This window comes from Aquarana catesbeiana, linkage group LG05 (assembly GCF_042186555.1).
Source record: "Aquarana catesbeiana isolate 2022-GZ linkage group LG05, ASM4218655v1, whole genome shotgun sequence".
In the NCBI taxonomy this organism is placed as follows: Eukaryota; Metazoa; Chordata; class Amphibia; order Anura; family Ranidae; genus Aquarana; species Aquarana catesbeiana.
Genome location: NC_133328.1, coordinates 381,793,394 through 381,814,623, shown reverse-complemented (window position 1 = coordinate 381,814,623; position 21,230 = coordinate 381,793,394). Strand labels below are relative to the sequence as shown.

The 21,230-nt window shown below is 41.4% G+C and overlaps 1 protein-coding gene across 3 annotated transcripts in view; it reads right to left on the bottom strand.

Annotated features, from left to right (window-relative positions):
* Positions 1–21,230, bottom strand: part of DSP (desmoplakin) — an 80,535-nt gene that overhangs the window by 22,191 nt on the left and 37,114 nt on the right. For all 3 annotated transcript variants that reach the window (XM_073631015.1, XM_073631016.1, XM_073631017.1), the window contains exons 3-14: positions 19,838–19,986; positions 19,577–19,748; positions 16,149–16,277; positions 14,938–14,988; positions 12,682–12,843; positions 12,376–12,480; positions 10,899–10,994; positions 4,286–4,411; positions 2,798–2,950; positions 1,913–2,067; positions 472–598; positions 96–333 (exon numbers count right to left, since the gene is read on the bottom strand). In XM_073631015.1, coding sequence (XP_073487116.1) covers positions 96–333; positions 472–598; positions 1,913–2,067; positions 2,798–2,950; positions 4,286–4,411; positions 10,899–10,994; positions 12,376–12,480; positions 12,682–12,843; positions 14,938–14,988; positions 16,149–16,277; positions 19,577–19,748; positions 19,838–19,986 — 1,663 coding nt within the window. The remainder of the gene's footprint in view (positions 1–95; positions 334–471; positions 599–1,912; positions 2,068–2,797; positions 2,951–4,285; positions 4,412–10,898; positions 10,995–12,375; positions 12,481–12,681; positions 12,844–14,937; positions 14,989–16,148; positions 16,278–19,576; positions 19,749–19,837; positions 19,987–21,230) is intronic.

Sequence of the window (21,230 nt, the reverse complement as noted above, 5' to 3'; positions counted from 1 at the left end):
AATGCATCTTTAAAAATGCATTCATCTACACATATGTAACAGTCCTTAAGCGGTCTTTAATAAGGTTGCAGTATATATTATCAATAACTACATACTAGTGGTAGTTGGGGGCGGCTTCTTCGTTATAACTGTAGTGGTTTCTCGAGTTTGCGCAGGGAGCTGTACCACCAATTTCTGATAATGATTCTGTGCTTCGGAGAAGTGACTTTGCATTTTCCTCTTCTCTTCATCGCCAAACATGTTTGAGCCTTGGCTATTCCTCATGAAATCCTGGTAATGCAACTCCAGATCTGTAACCACCTTTTGGTAGTCTTCTTGGCGCATAGTCTTCAGCTGTAACATGAAATCATGCCTTTAGTAACCATGAGATTTATATCTTATAATCACTTAGGGGCTACCAAAATGCCAGGATTATAGTAAAAGATATATTTGTAGACACCAGAATTCACAATATTTGGACAAATACAATACCTTAGCAAGTGTCATGGCTCTAATCTTCTCAATGTCAATCATACAGTAGTGCCAAGATACCAAACTCTTCATGTTGATATATAGCTGGCTCCACACGGTTAGAATTGCTTCATAAAATTGCTCAATTCTAAAATAAATAAATAAAAGTTTATAAAAATACAGATAATAAATGGTATATAGGAAAATTAAATGGTGTATGTGATTTATACCTATAAAAATCTACACATTAGGGAAAAAAGTCGTAATAATCACGACTTGCAGAATTCTTCCGCTGCTCCCATGGTTGAAAGAAGCCACATTTAAATGTTTGTCAGTTGGAGATCCAGTACCTGTACATTTAGCAACTACCTACATTTCCCCTTACTTTTGGAAGATTTCCTCCTACCTACATTTATATCTATTGGAAATCTGCTTAAAAATATGCCTTGTCACTTAAGTTATGAGTACATCTGCAGTTTTTGCTTAGTCATTCAAATATTAGTTGAACCTGCCAGTGAAGTCCACTTAATGCAGCTTCCTGCGACGGGGTGGCAACAATGCTGTACTGCTTCTGCATTCAGAGCAAAAGTTGCTCTTTTGAAAGCTGAGCCTTCTTGCACTACAGTGAAATAAAACCAGTTGTTGGGCGAGTGGCTTTTAGCATTGTCACTGCTGATTTACAAGCATGTAGTGTGTCAATTGGCACCTGACCACATCTAGTCTTGCCTGCTGCTTTCTCGATTGACAGCACTGCCTGTGTTGTGAAACCCTCCCACTGTGTGCTGCAGTGGCTGGGAGGGGAAGCATGTTAGACACAAATGAAAGAGGCTTTGGCTCAGTCAATGAAGGTAGGGGGCATTTTTTGTTTACTTTAGAAGGCTTGTGCTTTGCATAGTAACTAGATTTGCTACTTCTTTAGACTTTCATACAGGAGCCTTTAGTTCTACTTTAGCCATACCCTAACCTATCCAAAACTAAAACTAAATTAGGGTTTTACATACACTTAACATAAAAATTAAAGTTAAACCATCCAGTCATCCACAAGCTTTATACTTTACAGCCACTGCATTAAAGGTATAAAACGTGAGGTTATTGCTACCCTGTTAGAGGGTTTGTACCCATCTGTCCAGTGGTCTATTTGCGGATGCTTTGCTCTCTTGCATAGTACTGAACATTGAGTGAGGTTCCTCCCAATAACTCATAAATCCCTGCAGGGACTAGTGTCAGCAGGAGAACCACAGTGGCAAGTGGTTGGGGGGGTGGGGGTGCTATTTGACAGCCAAGAGGTGTTGAGTGCAGAGCTCTGTTTCAGCAATGGCCATTGGAAAGGTAGGCAAAAAAAACTGCTTCTTTCACAGGGTATTGCTGATGATTTTTTTTCTTTTTAAATCCCCTGACAGGGTAGCTTTAAAAAGGTACACGATTGAACACAGAGCCACTGGAAATTTCACTGAAAACTTACTTAGAAGACAAATCCACAGCTTCTGGGTTTGGTGGTGGGATAATCAAACTGACAGAAGGAACAACCATATCCAACCCACCAGGACCTGTCACATTCCATTTGCTGCGTTGAGCGTTGTTCTTCAGAATGCATTCATCTCCCTTATGTATTACTTTCTGTGTGGAAAGTGTAAGACTCCGGTTATTTTTGCTAAACACTAAAATTTGTGAAATACTTATTATACCACATATATGTACAAATTGCTGCATACAAATGTAACACAAAAGATATACTTTAAAAACTATACAGCAGAAGGCATGTCAATAATATAAAACTGAGTGTCATTTTTAAATTCCATAAGAGAGTAACCTAATAAAAAAGCTAAATACCCCTCTCCTTATCTCAGATTTAATAGTTCAAGCAAGTAAAGAAAATGCTTAATATTGTACCCAAAACAAAAAATTTTTAACGGAAGAGCAAGAAATCGAATCTGGATCCAAAGATCTAATCTACATTTATTTTACTAAATTGTGTGTGTACGAAGAATCACCTCCCCAGCTTTGCTAGCCCATCTGTTTTTTTCAGTGGGTTCATGCAAGGTTTTCACTTACCAGGGTAAGAAGAGTAAAGTATAGATATTAAGTGCAAAATACAATAACTTCTAGATCCAAAGAATCCAGTATATCAGAATACAACAGATTCTCATTGGTTGAAATCGTTCCAGCTCTTTGGTCCTTGCACTGTTTTTGTTTTTTTTGTTTTTTAAGTCCCTCAATATAAAAAATGTTCATTATATCTCTCCTGCTAAGATTAAAAATGCACCATATACATATATATAAAACCAGAAAAAAAACAAAGACCTCAATCACAAAAAAAAATCTTAGAATAAGCATAAAGCTATATTACCTGGTCCTGCTTGTAGTCACAGAGTGCCTTTAGAACAATTGGCTTGTCCCTCCTGTAGTCTGGATTGCGTGGTTTTAGTTGTATTATTTTCTTTGATTTATTGACTAGGTTTTGAACTTGCCTCTTGTACTCATTTATTTTTTCTCGTTCTTTCTGGAAATTAAATAAAAGAGAAAAAACAAAGAAGCAATAAAGATTTAAAAGTTTGATTACATCCTATTCCATCTGCAATTATACCATGAGTGCTCCCCAGCTGGTAGGTATGGCGAGTTTCTCCCTCTACTACATAATTTCTGCTATACCTATTTTTTTGACTGACTGTTGTACTAGGGGAGCATACACATGCTTTTCCTATTTGTTTTCTAACCACCGATCTCACTGGTTTCTCTTTGCCAAAAGGTGGCGGTGCTACTACTAATGTTTATAGGCATAGTTACATAGATATAATATAATTAAGCTATTGTATGCTATCTATATTGATCTTAAAATACTAGTATGGGGCATTTTACATGCTACCTCTCCCTTGCAGGAATTTTTAATACACTGAGTGTGCATGAAGTGTGAAAGTTGTACCCGGGAAACTATATTTTCCCATTGACACCTGGCAGTAAGAAAAACATCCTATACCTAGTTTCCAGGGCCAGGTCACATACTAGATTGTGAGCCCAAGAGGTACTATAGAAATTATAAGGAGATATGTTAAAAAGTCTCACAGTTATTGCTACAATCATTTATTTACTAAGTATGTGCTTATTGACCAAATATTAAAGTGGAACTTTACCCATAACAACTTGATAAAAATTGTTATAAAAATTGTTATTTAAAAAGGAACATATATTTTACATTAACAATTATGCTAGGAACATACATTTTACATTAATAATTATGGTCCTGTTTCTTCTTGCAGGAGGCTAAATCGCACTAAAAATCGCAGATTGCCGCCATTACCAGTAAAAACATTAAAAAAAGTCCATAAATCTATCTCCTATTTTGTAGACGCTATAACTTTTGCGCAATCAATATATGCTTATTGCGATTTTTTTTGACCAAAAATATGTAGGAGAATACATATTGGCCTATTTTTTTTTTGGATATGTATTATAGCAGAAAGTAAAAAATAGTTTTTTTTTTTTCAAAATTGTCGGTCTTTTTTTTGTTTATAGCGCAAAAAATAAAAACCGCAGAGGTGATCACATACCACCAAAAGATAGCTCTTGTTGTAGGGAAAAAATTACATCAATTTTGTTTGTGTACAACATCGCACGACCGCGCAATTGTCAGTTAAAGTGATGCAGTGCCGTATCGCAAAAAATGGCCTGGTCATTAAGGGGATGGATCATGGAATGAGTCATAAATATTAGGATAGATACTGGTGTACCAAAAAGCAATAGTCAGATGCTAGTGTATCAAAAGTAATTTTTTTACTCAGCTCTTTGTAAACAACCATTTTCTTTACTTTGCAGTCAATGTATGATAATCTTCAAATACCTCAAGATCTTTAATCATCTCCAAGACGCGCTGCAATGGCATACTTTTGTCACATGGGTACTTCTTCCTGATAGTATCTTGAAGATTTGTCAAGTAGCTTTCTGTGCTCTGTGCCTCATCGAAAAACTGTATTGAAATAAATTTAGGAGTAAGAAGAAGAAACTTAATTTTTATCTAGTAATATGTCTGCATAAATTCTATAGAAAGCCACAATGCAATTTATCATATAAGCCAGATGTTGCTTTTACTACTACTTTACCACGGTAATGTTTTAAATTTCTCTTTTAGCAATATACCCCTTCCCAGTAATAATAAAAGATCCTACACTAGGAAGTCCAGGGATTTTACTGCTCATTGATTAATCTTATTACTCTCTATTCCACATGGATCTCCATACCTCTTCTGATTAATATTTGACTATAGTACGAACAGAATTGTTTAGTTACAATACCGTAAAGCTCATAAATCCTCAGATAATGATCACTCATCTTGGCCGGTTCAGGCAGGAAGCAGCCAAGATTCGAACCATGTATGGGCAGGCTGAATGTACCAAAGTTGATCGATCAACTTGAGTACAACCAGCCTGCAGAGTTATACATGCGATTATTGCAAGCAGCCGTTATAGCTGCTAGCAATAACCACTGTCTGTGTTGATGAGGGAATTCAGAAATTTGCTCCATCTATGGCCGGCCTAATGCCGCGTACACACGAGCGGACTTTCTATCCTACTTGGTCCGGCACACTTTCCGACGGACTTTGTCCGCCAGGTGCGCCGGACTTTAAAACGGACGGACTTGCCCACACACGCCGGGACTTTCCGGCGGGCTAAGTCCGCCCGTCTTTCCGACGGACTTTCGCCGGAGTTCCGGCGGACTTTCAGAATGAACGGACTTGCCCACACACGGACAAGTCCGTTCATTTTGAACGTGACTCAGGTGCGACGGGACTAGAGAAGGATGTCAATCTTGCCGCTTTTATCGGCGAGATTGACACCTTGCTAGCCCCGTCGCGGGGCATACCAGGCCCTTAGGTCTGGTATGGATTATAAAGGGGAACCCCGCTACGCCGAAAAAACGGCGTGGGGTCCCCCTAAAATCCATACCAGACCCCGATCCGAGCACGCAGCCTGGCCGGTCAGGAAAGGGGGTGGGGACGAGCGAGCGCCCCCCCCCCTCCTGAACCGTACCAGGCCGCATGCCCTCAACATGGGGGGTGGGTGCTTTGGGGGAGGGGGGCGCCCTGCGCCCCCCCCCCCAAAGCACCTTGTCCCCATGTTGATGAGGACAAGGGCCTCTTCCCGACAACCCTGGCCGTTGGTTGTCGGGGTCTGCGGGCGGGGGCTTATCGGAATCTGGGAGCCCCCTTTAATAAGGGGGCCCCCAGATCCCGGCCCCCCACCCTATGTAAATGAGTATGGGGTACATGGTACCCCTACCCATTTACCTAGGAAAAAAGTGTAAGTAATAAAACACACTACACAGGTTTTTAAAATATTTTATTAAACAGCTCCGGGGGGGGGATCTTCCTCCGGCTTCGGGGGTCTTCTTCCGGCTTCGGGGGTCCCTCCGCTTCATCTTCTCCCGGCGTCCGGTTGGTTCTTCTCCGCTCTCCGGCCTCTTCTCCCGGTGTCGCAGGTCTTCGGCCGGCCCCTCCGCTCTCTTCATGTAGCTCTATTGCGAGCGGAGGTCCGGACTTCTGGGCTTCTTGGCTTCTTGGCTTCTCTTCTCTTCTCTTCTCTTCCCCCAGATGTTGACACGACGCTCTCTCCGGCTGGACTGGTCTCTGAGGGCTGCGTTGTGACTTATATAGGCGGAGACCCCGCCCCCATATGATGTCACAGTCCTTGGGCATGCTGGGACTGTGACGTTTTAGGGGGCGTGGTCGACCACGCCCCCTAAAACGTCACAGTCCCAGCATGCCCAAGGACTGTGACATCATATGGGGGCGGGGTCTCCGCCTATATAAGTCACAACGCAGCCCTCAGAGACCAGTCCAGCCGGAGAGAGCGTCGTGTCAACATCTGGGGGAAGAGAAGAGAAGAGAAGAGAAGCCAAGAAGCCAAGAAGCCCAGAAGTCCGGACCTCCGCTCGCAATAGAGCTACATGAAGAGAGCGGAGGGGCCGGCCGAAGACCTGCGACACCGGGAGAAGAGGCCGGAGAGCGGAGAAGAACCAACCGGACGCCGGGAGAAGATGAAGCGGAGGGACCCCCGAAGCCGGAAGAAGACCCCCGAAGCCGGAGGAAGATCCCCCCCCCGGAGCTGTTTAATAAAATATTTTAAAAACCTGTGTAGTGTGTTTTATTACTTACACTTTTTTCCTAGGTAAATGGGTAGGGGTACCATGTACCCCATACTCATTTACATAGGGTGGGGGGCCGGGATCTGGGGGCCCCCTTATTAAAGGGGGCTCCCAGATTCCGATAAGCCCCCGCCCGCAGACCCCGACAACCAACGGCCAGGGTTGTCGGGAAGAGGCCCTTGTCCTCATCAACATGGGGACAAGGTGCTTTGGGGGGGGGGGGCGCAGGGCGCCCCCCTCCCCCAAAGCACCCACCCCCCATGTTGAGGGCATGCGGCCTGGTACGGTTCAGGAGGGGGGGGGGGCGCTCGCTCGTCCCCACCCCCTTTCCTGACCGGCCAGGCTGCGTGCTCGGATCGGGGTCTGGTATGGATTTTAGGGGGACCCCACGCCGTTTTTTCGGCGTAGCGGGGTTCCCCTTTATAATCCATACCAGACCTAAGGGCCTGGTATGCCCCGCGACGGGGCTAGCAAGGTGTCAATCTCGCCGATAAAAGCGGCAAGATTGACATCCTTCTCTAGTCCCGTCGCACCTGAGTCACGTTCAAAATGAACGGACTTGTCCGTGTGTGGGCAAGTCCGTTCATTCTGAAAGTCCGCCGGAACTCCGGCGAAAGTCCGTCGGAAAGACGGGCGGACTTAGCCCGCCGGAAAGTCCCGGCGTGTGTGGGCAAGTCCGTCCGTTTTAAAGTCCGGCGCACCTGGCGGACAAAGTCCGTCGGAAAGTGTGCCGGACCAAGTAGGATAGAAAGTCCGCTCGTGTGTACGCGGCATAAGGAATGCAGCACTTCAGTCTCTGAGACCATCTAATAAGAAATGGTTTAGAGATCTCAAGATGTGACCTATATGGACTTCTTAATCTCTGCACGGGAGCCTGATCTCTGCATCATAAATCACAGGCTGTGTAGTCATACAGCTGGAGGGCTTGTATCTGTTTTAGATCATTCTCATGCAACACCTACCGTGGCTTAAGCTCACTTTAACAGCTTCCTGTCGCAACACTAAAGTGCTCAGAAAAATATACTTTGCTGTACCTGTAATAATGGTGGTAACTGCATGCTTCTGTTAAAATTACTTACTAGGTGGCAATGCTCCTTGTATTTACTCTGTTTCTGGAGGCAGCTGCCTACTATAGCTCTTAAGATCCCTGTAGCCACTCCCACTCTAGAGCCCGCATCTGCATTACGCCCTGACATGGACTAATATTAACAGGACTCTTTACATGGACCAGTGCCTCCATACCACTCCAGACGCAAGTTCCAGAGTCAGTAAACCTGGAGCTTGTACATGAGGCTAATGCTAGATGATAACAGACCGTTTTTTTATTTCCTTTCAACATGCCTATTATGCCCTTATTTAGCATTTGGTACTATGATGTAAACATATTAAAGGCACTATAAAAGAGGCCATAACTGAATTCTGGCACTGATTTTAATGGGAAGGTTTTATATCTGCCTCTTCCCTGCCTGATAGGAGGCGTTAAAACAATCCAGAGGGACCTAAAATTGAAGATTAAAGCAGCTAGGCAGAAATATAGGAGGCAGGTGGAATGAAAATTCCAGCAAAACAATGTGCGAGACGTCTGGAGTGCCATGAGAACCATTAGACCCCTTTCACACGGAGGCAGTTTTCAAGTGTTTTAGTGCTAGAAATAGCGCCCTGTAAAGTGCCTGAAAACTGCCTCCCATGCCGCCCGAGTGTGAAAGCTTGAATGCTTTCACACTGGGGCAATGCGCTTGTGGGATGTTAGAAAAAGTCCTGCGAGCATCTTTGGGGTGGTTTGGGAGCACAGCGCTCCCGAAACACCTGCCCATTGAAAAGAATGGGCAGCACTTCCAAATCGCTTCAGAAGCGCCACAACATGCGCATTTTTAACCCCTTCTTTGGGGTTAAAAGTGCCCCGCTAGCGGACGAAAAGTGTCACTAAACCAAGTGGCACTTTAGCACTAGCACTAACAGGCAGCCCCAGTGTGAAAGGAGTCTTACAGGTTTCAGGCAAGCTGGATGAGGGATTGGGAGATGTGTGGAGAGGGCAAATGAACTGAACCAGTTTTTTAAAGGTTCAATTTAGTGGCCCTCGCCTGGCCTCCCTTGGACTTAGACTTAGCACCAACCTCGAAATGACCAGTGTTGAGGAAAGCACTCTCTTCTCCCCATAATAACCGTCCTACTCCCCCCCCCCTCCCAAATTGGATACCCTGATCAGCTGTCTGAAACAACTCCATTCCTCCTCCATGGGAAAATATAACTATGCTTTTTAAAGGCGATCAGGAGCGTAGACAGCTGTGCTGATTTGAGGGAAGAAAATCAGCCGGTCCTGATGATATTGGCCCCAGGGTGCTCAGGGCTAGAGCAAACCAGCTGGGGGGTGTCCTGCAATGGGTTTTTAACCTGAGCCCAAGTTCGTGAAGGGTCCATGTGTTGTGGAAAATGTCTGATCCTGTGCAAAAATACTGCATCCTTGAGACTCCAAGGATTACAGACCAGTGGCTTTGGCCTCCCACATAATAAAGACCTTGGACAGACTAGTTTTACATTAGTTACAGCCCATAGTTCGTACATACCTAAATTGCCTACCAGCCTAGATTGAGAGTTGAGGATGTTATCTTCCTGCTAAACCACATGTATGCACACCTGGATAAACCAGCAAGAACTGAGGGTAATTTTTTTTTTTTTACTTCTTCTGTGCTTTTGATGATATCAGGCCGGCTCTCCTGGGTGAGAAGCTAAGAGCGATGCAGGTTGAGGTGTTGTGTTCTGGATTGTTGACTACCTGACTGGAAGACCACAGTATTTGTAATTGCAAGACTATGTTTAGGATAGTGTGGTCAGCAATATTGGTGCCCCACAGGGGACAGTTCTCTCTCCCTTTCTCTTCACTGTCTATAGAACCGAGTTCAACTACCAGACAGAATCTTGCCAATTTCAGAAGTTTTCTGAGGACTCTGCAGCAGTGGGAGGTATCAGCGATGGTGAAGAGACAGAGTATAGGACTGTGGTGGAGAACTTTGGCACATGGTGTGAGGATAATCATCTGCATCTAAATGTGACTATGACAAAGGAGCTGGTTGTGCATGTGAGAAGGAATGAGGCACCAGTGACCAGTTTCCCATTTCCGAGGAGTTGGTGTAGATGGATGTAGTACAGAATTACAAGTATCTGGGGGTGCACAAAAATAGTAAACTAGACGGAAGTAAGTACACTGAAGGTCTTTCAACAACTGCTGGACGATGCTGAATAGGTTTCATGAGTCTGTGGTGGCCAGTGCTCTCCTGTATGCAGTGGCATGCTGGGGAAGCAAGCTTAGGGTGTCTGACAGCAACGTAATCAAATTGATTTGCAAAACCGGTGATGTTGTTTGATAGGAGACTTCAGAGAAGAGATGCTGTCCAAGGTATGTTCTTTCTTGGGCAACTATTCCCTCCCACTCCACAATACGCTGGGCAGTCTGAGGAGTACTTTCAACGATAGATTGTTACAACAACAGTGCACCACTGGCCGCCACAGGAAATTATTTCTGCCTATGGCCATTAAGCTATACAAATTCCTCTGAGTGCCTGATGCAAGGATATTAATCTGGACTCATGATCCAGATGTATGTGTCACGTTTATGTCATTACTAGCTTAATTGATGTGTAATAATTCTTAGTGCAATACTTACAGTTAGGAGGTACAATATTTATATTTTTGTAGTCTGACATTTTCTGCTACTTGTTCAATTGCTGTTTATTCTGTGAAGTGCTTTAATGGGATTGCACAGTTCATTCACTGTATAGTATTTAATAACTTCGCTTTTACATTTTTTTTAATTCATGGTTATTGTAATTCATGGTTATTGTATATATTAACTAGTATTTATTGTGGTTTATATTTGTGTGTTATTGTGACTTTATATTTTTTGTTGCGATTGTTCTTATTTTGCCTTCTTGAGTGTAACTGTAATTTAATCATTTCCCTGTTTGGATTATACAGTATTCTGAATCTGATATGCTGTTAACCCCCAAGGCCTTTGTTATTCAAGAAAGAGCAAGCCACTTTTAGTATACAGTATGTATAATTCACTAGCTTAATATAAATACAAGTGTGGCATGATTGAAACCCTGAATTATTTTTTACATCATGCTAGCTCATAGTCCTATGTTTAATTCAGATTTTAGAACAGAAAAAGGTAAAAATGTAATTGTCTGACTTATGAAGACAATTAAAAAAAGGTAGGAGTAACATCAGAGTATTCCAAAACTGAACATATATACTGCACATGGAGTAGAATGACTACGAAACTGAAAAGTGTAAAGCTTGTAATTGTAACTTACTTGGAAGTATGCTGCATTTTCTTTCAAATGGACGTCTATGCATTTGGTAATTTGAAGAATCCAGCTCCACTGAGTCTGCAGTGTATCCATGTAAGCCTTAAAGAGAAAAACCTTTGTCAAGGACTGTTCTGCAGTAAATCAATATTAAAGTGAAAGAAGGGGACAAAGGAGAACAGACCTCTAGGGACTGACCTCTAATGGAAATGGGTAGGAAGTGCCAGTGTTTCATCACCGGAGTAGATCTTGTTTAATAAAGCAGGTCACTGACTATACTAAAATGGTGCTGAAGCCCACAATTACAGTTAATTTTATGTCCTCAAGTTTGACTTTCCACTCTGGATACCAGTTGAAGGAAAGAGAAGAAACTCCAGGAAGTCGCACATCTATGTTGTCCTACAGAGATGGATAGAGTGGCAACCTCAGCCTGTACTCCAACTAGGTCACGCCCCAACGTGTTTACTCCGCCCCCCCAGAGCTTAGTCATTTGATCCCTATGATCAAATGACTAAGGGGGCGGTGTGAAAAAGCACTGGAGCGTGGCCTGATTGGAGTCCAGGCTGAGGTTGTCACTCTATCCATCTCTGTAGGACAACATAAATGTGCGACTTCCAGGGGTTTCTCCTCTTTCCTTAAACTCTTGCAGGAGCCAGGACGGGCTCCATCCCGTCAGCATTCTAGCAGCAGGTGCGGATGCACTACCTATACACCCCCTCCCTATCAAGCCTGAGCGGCACACATACATGTTCAAGGTCGCACTGGATACCAGTTTGCCAGAGTCCATGTCCTCACAAAAAAACTTTAAGGCCCCTAATGAAGCAGCCAGTTCAGGCAGTACAAATGTCTTAAGGAAGGTCTTTCCTTGGACTCCTTTCTACTACATCTTTACGGATTACTTTCACCAATCCCTTTCTGTTAAATATTTGTTTAGCTTCTGTTTTGCTTTTGGTGTATCACGTTTTCAAGTACACCACAGTACTAGCGACCTTTATGTTCTAAATTTAGAGATCAAGTTCTTTGCTAACCAAGAATATACATTTGTTTATTATTTGATTTGACATGAATAAATTAAAAATTGTGAATATATTTATTCATATGCACGATGTTAGGTTGCAAAATATTTTTTCATGTATACAGTTAGTTTATGTAAATGTCACATATGGTTTAACTCGGAATAAAGTGGGGCCAGGTCCAATCAAAGGGTATACATTCATATACACTATGGTATCGACAGAAGGTGTACAGTGTGTTGGGAGCATGGTGAAATTAGTCTGTTCTATTCCCACTCTGATTTTCAGTTACATGGGTTGTAAGGTAGATAACAAAATTGATTAAACAATCAATGTTCATCATTTTCTTTATTAGAAACTGGTCTGCCTTTGCAAGTCTCGTGTAGCTGACCCTAATCATTAAGCATTATCCCAGGAATAATATTTATGCAGGCATACACAATCTTGTGTATGAAAACATTTCGAATTACCTCAATCTTGTCTGCTGCTGGGTGCTGGTTGAGAATCAGTTGGTCACTGTCTAGCTTCACCTTATTAAGGTCTTTTTCTTTTACTTCCAACTGGCTCATCAGTTTCTGGAAAGCAATAAATACAATTAATTTCCTATATGACATGCTTTTTAAAATGTTTTTAAAATGACATGCTTCTAAATTTGTTTGCAAATTTAAATCCTATTCTTGATAACTATGGTAAATTTGGTAACATAACACAAAAGGAGGTCCATAAAATGTTACTGGACACCATGTTTCCTAAGCATGGTGACACAGGTAACTTACAGAAAAGGCTTCTTGTTTTTTTGAGATGTCTCTATTCTTGTCACTCCAATCATAAACCAGTTCTTCTTCCTCTCGGTCATTGATCCACATGATCTCCTTGGATGTGGCTTGAATGATGCCCTGCAGCTGCCGCAATTGGTCCATTCTTTCAAAAGAAGCTTTCTATATATATTTATATAAGATAAAAAAAAAAAAAAAAAAAATACATAAAACTTTAAGCTACCTATACTTGGGAAGTAATGATATCATCACTGATAATGGTGGACAGTTTTAATCCTTTAACATGGGCCTAAAAATGACACAGATCACAAATTTTGGTGTTTTTGTTAATAAGTTATGTAGGACAGACACATCAGGATATCAAAAATATATCAAAAACATGTTAAACTGCATATATAGATGTGAACTAGATACAGTACATAGTACTGAATGCCATTTCCTTTTAAAAGGCAGTAAAGGACATTAATTTTACTGTGGGAAAACAGACATGTGTGAAGGCTTGAAGAGAGACTTATTACCGGCGGTAAGAGATTAGCATTTGGACACAGATTATGAGAATGTTTCCCGCAATGACATTAAAAGACCAGGCCCACAACAAATAGGTCTATACAATTTACATTACAGAAACATACAGTACTGTGCAAAAGATATAGGCAGGTGTGAAGCAATGCTGTAAAGCAAGAATTCTTTAAAAATAATATATTTTAATTGTTTATTTTTATCAATTTACAAAATACAAAGTGAGCCAACAGAAGAAAAATCTAAATCAAATCAATATTTAGTGTGACTACCCTTTGGCATCAGTTCTTACACATGCACACTTGCACAAAGTTAGGGGTTGTGTAGGATTAGATTCACGTGTATGACTAATCAACTATACCAAGTAGGTGCTAAAAATCATCAATTTTGTATGTAGATTAAAATAACCATTACCCGAAACAATCAATTGTGTATCAGGCTTAAAACTTGGTGAGGAATAGCCAAACTCGGCTACTAAGGGGAGGTTGTGGAAGAGATAAGGTAGTTATACTGCAACAGCAATGTCTCTCCCAGGCAAAGATTTGAAAGCAGACTGGGTTTTCCAAGATGTGCAGTTCAAGCTCTTTTGAAGAAGCAAAAACAAAAGGGCAACGTTAAGGACGCAGTGGTCAGCCAAGGAAACTTGGAACTGCAACAGAAGACAATACATCGTGCTTACTTTCTTTCAACATTGGAAGATGTACAGCAGTGCCATCACAGAACTATTGGAAACCAGTGGGACAAGTACAACCAACTAATGACCAGAGACATCTGTCCACAAATGGTCTTTATGGAAGAATTGTGGCCAAAAAGCCATAATCAGACGTAGAAACAAGCCTAAGCCACTCAACAATGCACAAAAACATCGGAACTGGGGTGCAGAAAAATGGCAGCAGATGCTGTGGACTGAGAAGTCAAAATCTGAAATATTTGGTTGTAGCTGGAGGCAGATTGTATGCCAAAGGGCTGGACAGTGGTACAATCATGAGTGTCTGCAAGCTACAGTAAAACATGGAAGTTCCTTGCAAGTTTGAGGCTGCGTTTCCGCAAATGAAGTTGGAGATTTGGTCAGGATCAGAAATCCAGGCAGATATTTCATCATGCCATACCATCAGGGAGGTGTAAGTTTTTCTCCATATTTGTTCTGCAACAGGCCAAACATACAGCCAATGTCATTAAGAATTATCTTCAGCATAAAGAAAAAGGGGTCCTGGAAGTGATTTTTTGGCCTCCACAGAGTCCCGATCAACATTGAGTCTGTCTGGGGTTAAGAGACAGAAGGATCTGAGGCAGCCTACATCGACAGAAGATCTGTGGTTAGGTCTCCAAGATGTTTGGAACAACCTACCTGCCGCGTTCCTTCTAAAACGGTGTACCTTGCCTAGAATTGGTGGCATTTTTAAGGCACATGGGTGTTCACACCAAATATTGATTTGATTTAGATTCTTCTTCTGTTCATTTACTTCCAATTTTGTTACTTGAGAAAAAAAAATATTTACCCCTTCTATTTCTGAAATCATTCTTAATATACAGCATTTTTTCACACCTGCCTAAAAACTTTGCACAGTAGTATGATTAAAACGGTACTACTTTCTAGTTTATATAAAGAAAGGGAGTCATAAGACAAAGGCAAGCAATATAGATGTAATTTTAATCAGTTTTATCAATTTTGTCATATCTAATTTTTCTAAACCATAACAAAGAACAGGATCAGGGCAGTGTTATTAAAAGCCTCACCAGCAATCCATCATACTCTTCCTCTAGCTGGTAAATTGCCCCTTTTTCTCTCTGTTGTGGGAAAAACAAAATAAAGAATTAGTTTGTTGGCAATGTTAAATATATTGTAATATCAAGGATTGCATGTAAAATAAACTGGACTACAATTATCCTAAAAAAAAAAAAAAAAAAAAATCAAACCTCCTGTAAAACAGTTATATATAATATACACAGTACACATGGTTAAAATACATAGAAGTGAAGTTATACAGGTTTTAATATATTTGTAACTCTGTAATGCCACTCTTGAGATTCACACACCCCTGCCATAGCTTCCAATGTGGAAGTACTCTTTCCTATTGCAGCTTTACAGCTGTATCATCCTGCTTGTTCATTAGACTATTGATGATAATCCATTACACTGCTGAGGCCACTGTAGGCTCCCTAAAAACAAGTGCAAAGCAGCGCCGTATCCTTAGTCAGTGCCGGCATGGGCACTTTGGACAAATATGCCATGGAAGTATAAATCAAGTTTCATACAGGCTTATGGCCTAAAATGGGTCCAACACCTTGTTTATCATCATTATGGTAAAGGTGGTACATTAAAACCCTGCTCCATGACTCTTACAACAAACCATAGCCCTCTTCCCCTATCATCCTTGCACATTTCCCTGCTCATTGTTTATGTAAAATTAGTCTTGAACATTGCTTCTAAGTGCTCACGTATGGACACGCAGAGCTGTTCTTAACTACATTTCACTGCATTCTCTGGCATCACTGCAGGAGAGACATGAGTGGTCATTGATGAAAGGGATGCACTGTTTAGTTCTTAGGGCTACAAAAGGCAGGAATATAAAGTCAGGGCCAAGAGGAAAAGGTTGAAGGATGCTGGTTTCCTGCAACCAGGAAGTAGGACAGCAAGAGTGGAGGAATGAAGGACCGTTGATCTGTGCAATGGTGACGACAAGGTAAGAGTCACAATGGGTACTCATTTTGGGGGATACAGAGGTATGAAACTGACAGTTAAACACATGAATAGAGTTTTAAGTAAGTAAAGGATCAACATCATCATTACAATTGTATACCATACACTTAAACATTTTATTGTAGTCCTAGACACTTTCAGCTAACCCACATAGTAAATTCAGCCCTTATCAGAGCGAAAAAAAAAAAAAAAAAAAAAAAAAGAAAAAAAACTTTAGTAGCTGCTTAAGTATAGAATGAATGTTTACCAGATCTGCTTTAATTTTGTCCAGTTCCCAACGATACTCAGCGATTGCATTGTGGAGCTTCCTGTGATTACCGATTTGCTGTTCCACAGATGTGGCGTCAAACCCCCAATCAACACTCTCCATCTGACGCTACAAATACAAACAAGAGTTCAAATGAATATTAAATCACATTATTTACTCATTATTGATTACCAATGCTATATTGTTGATACAAAGTGCCAGATAACCATGGCACACTAGCTATAGCTTTCCTCCCAAAAATTGTCCTGTAAGACCCAATGGGAATTTTGATCTTAATGCAGACCTTGTGCTACAAGTGTGGTATGAAACGGCTGCTAATCTCTCAAAAATCTCAAAAAATACCTCTTTAGTAGAGGCCAATTATAATACCATGTTCAGGTAGTACTTCACACGTAAATGAATTGCTAAATTTTTCTAGACATTTTAGGTAATGGCAATATGCTTCTCATATAATGGACATGCAAGAAGGTTAATAGATTTCAGATACAAGCGTACTCACTGATTTACTTGCCAACATAGGCCAAACTTCAGAAGTCTCCTCTCAACACACAGTGTATTAAAATAATGCAGTGTGGGTCGCCAAGAATACCAACAGACTCTTACATATTCCTAGCTTCTGTAATAGAAGGCTAAGCTGTCCACCTGCATTATATGGCATTGACAATTCCTTTTTCTATAGAAGCACTGATATACTAAGACATGAATGCATAATTTAAAGACTTGTCATTTCTCAAGATGCAAAGCAAATCTTTAAAATAATTCCTCCTGACAAAATCTGTGCTTGATATTTACGGTTAAAAAATACACACTTAATAAATTTAACATAGCATATAAGTAACACAGAAGACGCATATTTGCAAATGGCCATTTGCCAATTTTTTTTGGTACAGAATACACTCTGTATTTATATAGAAACATGCCATACATTGCATCTTAAAAAAATTAGAAAACAAACAGTAAAAAAAAAAACTGTCTAAAGTTGCGCTCTTCATCTTTTAGCCTATGTTCACACTAATATGGTGTGGGAAACGCTGTGACCTGTGTGCACTTCCCGCACCGCATTCCAATCGCACTGCCTTTGCGATCTGCTGCAGTTGCCAATACAAAGATAACGACATCCTAAACTCAGGTCGCTTGCCTTTATGGGATCGCATGGTACAAACTGACCCTGCAATCCGGTCGCTTTGCAGCTCCAAAAAAGGTGCATGCATGTCTTTGGTGCAATTTGAGCCCATTCTTTTTGAATCGCACTGCCCTGAATCATATGTGAATTGCACAGGAATGCATTGCAGTTCCTGTGCGATTCACAAGTGGTTCATAGTGCGAACCCTAAAGTTAAAAGTGTGAGGCTTAAAATGAATTCCTACAACACTTGGGCCCCTTTTACACATTCAGATTCCATAAAGATCAGCAGGGAATCGGCTCACACATCCCCTTTTTTTATTTTTAGCGGACAAGAACGGACCTGGAGGTAGGCAGGTGTAAACAGACAAGTCCATAGGGATGAATGGACCTTCCAATCAGGTCCCCCTGAAAAAGTGATAGGCAGACCTGATCGGAACAAGTGTGTGAAATGGGCCTTAGGTGCAAATCAGTACTGCAAAACAATTAAGTAACAAAGTTATGCATCACTAGATTTTATTTAACCAGCATAGCATTTGATACATTATAAAGATCTGGGAGTTTTGTAAAAGAAATACTCTACTTGTACAGATTGTAGCAAAAAATAAATCAATTCTAGAAGCGCTGAAATTAAAAGGATGGGTGGGGATGTGATCAGTGTATAATTTAAAGCAGTAATTGCTGCATCGAAGCAACATGTTGCACAGAGACACACCTATACCTGCAGGGGTTTTGGCACCTTTCCAACAAGAGAACCCATTCTGTACATACAGAGACACATAGGACTTTGAGCGTAATGAATGCAGACAGACTAGACTGGAGTCATAGGAGTCATATATTCTGTCTCATTGGTGAGATTGCTCATGATTAACACTTAAAACTACTGGTCATTGTTGTAGGACTACAGCTCTGGAAGCTTCCACCACAAAGCAGAAAGCATTTATGCAACCTGAGTGAGAACTCGAACTGTGACAGTAGAAATAAAAAATGATGGCCTATATAAAAGTAATTAAAAATTAAAAGCAGTTTATTGGTCCTGTATGATCTTAAAGGGTCCGTTTTCAATGTACTAGATTTGGGAAAAACAGTAGGATAATGGAATACATCATTATTAGGTTTGTGCTATTGTAGCAATGTCTGAAGTCCTATTTACATTGTCGCAATGCACTGACATGTGTTGTTTCGATCCTTAAAGTGGTTATAAACCTAGTTATACCACTTTTACCTACAGGTAAGCCTATAATAAGGCTTACCTGTAGGTGCTGAAAATATCTCCTAAATCTGCACGGTTTAGCAGATATTTACCATATACGCTTGTGCTAGAGTTGCCACCTCATCCCTGAGGCTAATTAAATGAAGATAAGGCACCAAGCGAGTTTAATTACCACCTTAATCAGTCACAGAACCTGTGTAATTAATATGTGTTTGAGTTTAAACGGACGATGTGGTAACCATAGCTTGCGCCGTCATTGGCACATACGCACTGAAGAAAGGGCACGATCGTGCTATTTCTAAAGGACCTGTGTCGTGACCGGCGTCTCACGCACGCATGCGTGGGAGTGACGTCATGCGACTTTGGCCAGTCACAGAGCTGGAGTTCACGGCTCTGGAAGGAAGAGGAGTAAACATGGATGTGGCCACCAGCGGGGACATCGCAGGCTTCGTTTGCAGGTAAGTGCAACATAATGGGCTAGTATGCAATGCGTACTAGACCATTATGCTTTTATTTTGCAGGGGGAAAAAAAAGGAGGCCATAAAACCCATCAGGGTTTACTTCTTCTTTAATATTCATATTGTTAAGGCAGCCCAATTATTTTGAATGGGCTTTCAATGCCTCACAACACATAAAATATTGCACCTGTGGCATTTTTTTCCCCAACACAGCACAGAGGAGGGCATCTATCAGTTCTGTCGCACAGCAAGGCAATGCTAAACAGGAGCAGTGAGACAGATTTTGAAACAAATTTACTACAAGATTTTGAGAGCGATTTACTACAGGATCGTTGTGGTATGCTATATAGCAGAGATACGCAATTAGCGGACCTCCAGCTGTTGCAGAACTACAAGTCCCATGAGACATAGCAAGACTCTGACAGCCAGAAGCATGACACCCAGAGGCATGATGGGACTTGTAGTTTTGCAACAGCTGGAGGTCCGCTAATTGCATATCCCTGCTATATAGATTCATTATAATGAATGCACCATGCAAAAGCAAAGTGGAGCACTCATTTAGTAAACAATCAGCATAAATGAAATTTCTGCTTCGTAATCATTTTTGTACCTACCCTTTGCTGTCGGATTTGGTTCAATGTTTCCGTAGTTGTACGCTTGGTGTAATCATCCCAACCTGAGCCACTCTGAGAGGAATATCCACCACCCCCCTTCGATCCCTTGCGTATGCGTGGAGCCTGGATGGCTTTATCAATGGCACGCATCTGATCGTGAAGCTGAAGCAACCTAGAAAAAAAACACAAAACATTACTGTGTGTCCATAGATTGTTCACATCACTCCAAGTTTTCTGCAAAAACTTTTACTTTGAGGATACCTTTTATGATATGCATCGCATGGCTGTCCCATCATACGCATTTCCTTGATTAATCCCTCTACCATTTCCATTTGCTCCTGGCTACTTCCAAGACAATCTTCCAGATCCCTATTACGAATCAAGGACCCTCCATCTCCATACTGAAGTTCCTGCAAAATAAGTAAAAAAAAAAAAAAAGGAATCACACCCTAGCAAAGATTTTTAAAGGCTGAACTTTAGGCAGATACATAAATCCAGCTCTGTTTTCATTTATTAACCATTATATGTTACAGAACAGTCTGCTGGTGTTCCTTCATTGTTCAAATACCAGGCTGTGGGTGAGAACAAAACCACTGTATTCCTTGTATGTAACACAGAAAGTTATGTCATCCACCTGGCTGTGCTGTGTAAATCTCAGGACTGAATGGAAGGAAATGTATATCCACCGGCAGGTACACAGTATGTAAATGTTGCGTTTAGATTTTTTTTTGTGGAACGCACAGATGACTGGATAGAATTCAGATTTCTGAATTGGAGAATTGAATTTGTTCTATTCAGGTTGACCCCAAAATGGAGAATTTAATTAGTTCTATCTAGTTAGACCCTGCAGAGACCAGAGATTGAGTAAAAAAAAAAAATTGTCTCATTCAAACTACATAAATCTCATTTTGGTGAAGAATTAGCCCTTGTATATTAAAAAGCATGCACCAAAGGATACGTTTCACTATACTGCTCAAGTAGTAAAAATAGTACATAAATTATTCAGGCTAATTTATACAGCAAAAAGGGAGGAGAGGTACCCAGGGAACCCAGGTCCAGGCACGTAATCCTCTGTATCAGTGAGTAGCAGCCATTGTTGGCACTCCCTCCTCTCCCCTGCAGCAGCCCCTCACAAACAGAGGAGCTGGAGCTGCAGAATCATGTGGGGATCATGTGACCAAACTGGGCTAAAAATGGTTAAAATGGAGTTCCTCCCAAAAGTGGAACTTCTGCTTTAAGGACTCCTGACCCCCTGACATGTCACATTTGGCATGTCATTATTTTGGGGGTGGAGTGGGTACTTAGTTTTGACAGGTGGGTTCCTGTGGATTTTACCCCTACCATCACCTACTGCGCATACTTTTTAACTTTGTGACTTTTATTTTTTTGAGCCTAGTTTTTACTGCCCAAATAATTTTTTGTATCTTGCCGCAAAAAATTTAATTTAATAAATGTCGCCACGTCTGTGAAAGATTTACACCATGTGGAAGTTTCTCTTTTTTTCTGGTTCCACCTATCTAAATGGTGTTGGCTACTGAGAAACAGGCTCCCTTTACTTGAAAGCTTCGGATGACCCCGGCTCCCAGCTGCCTCCTACCAAGGACGTACCAGCAGATGACTTCCGGGACAACCGACTGAGCCAGAGACGTGCCTT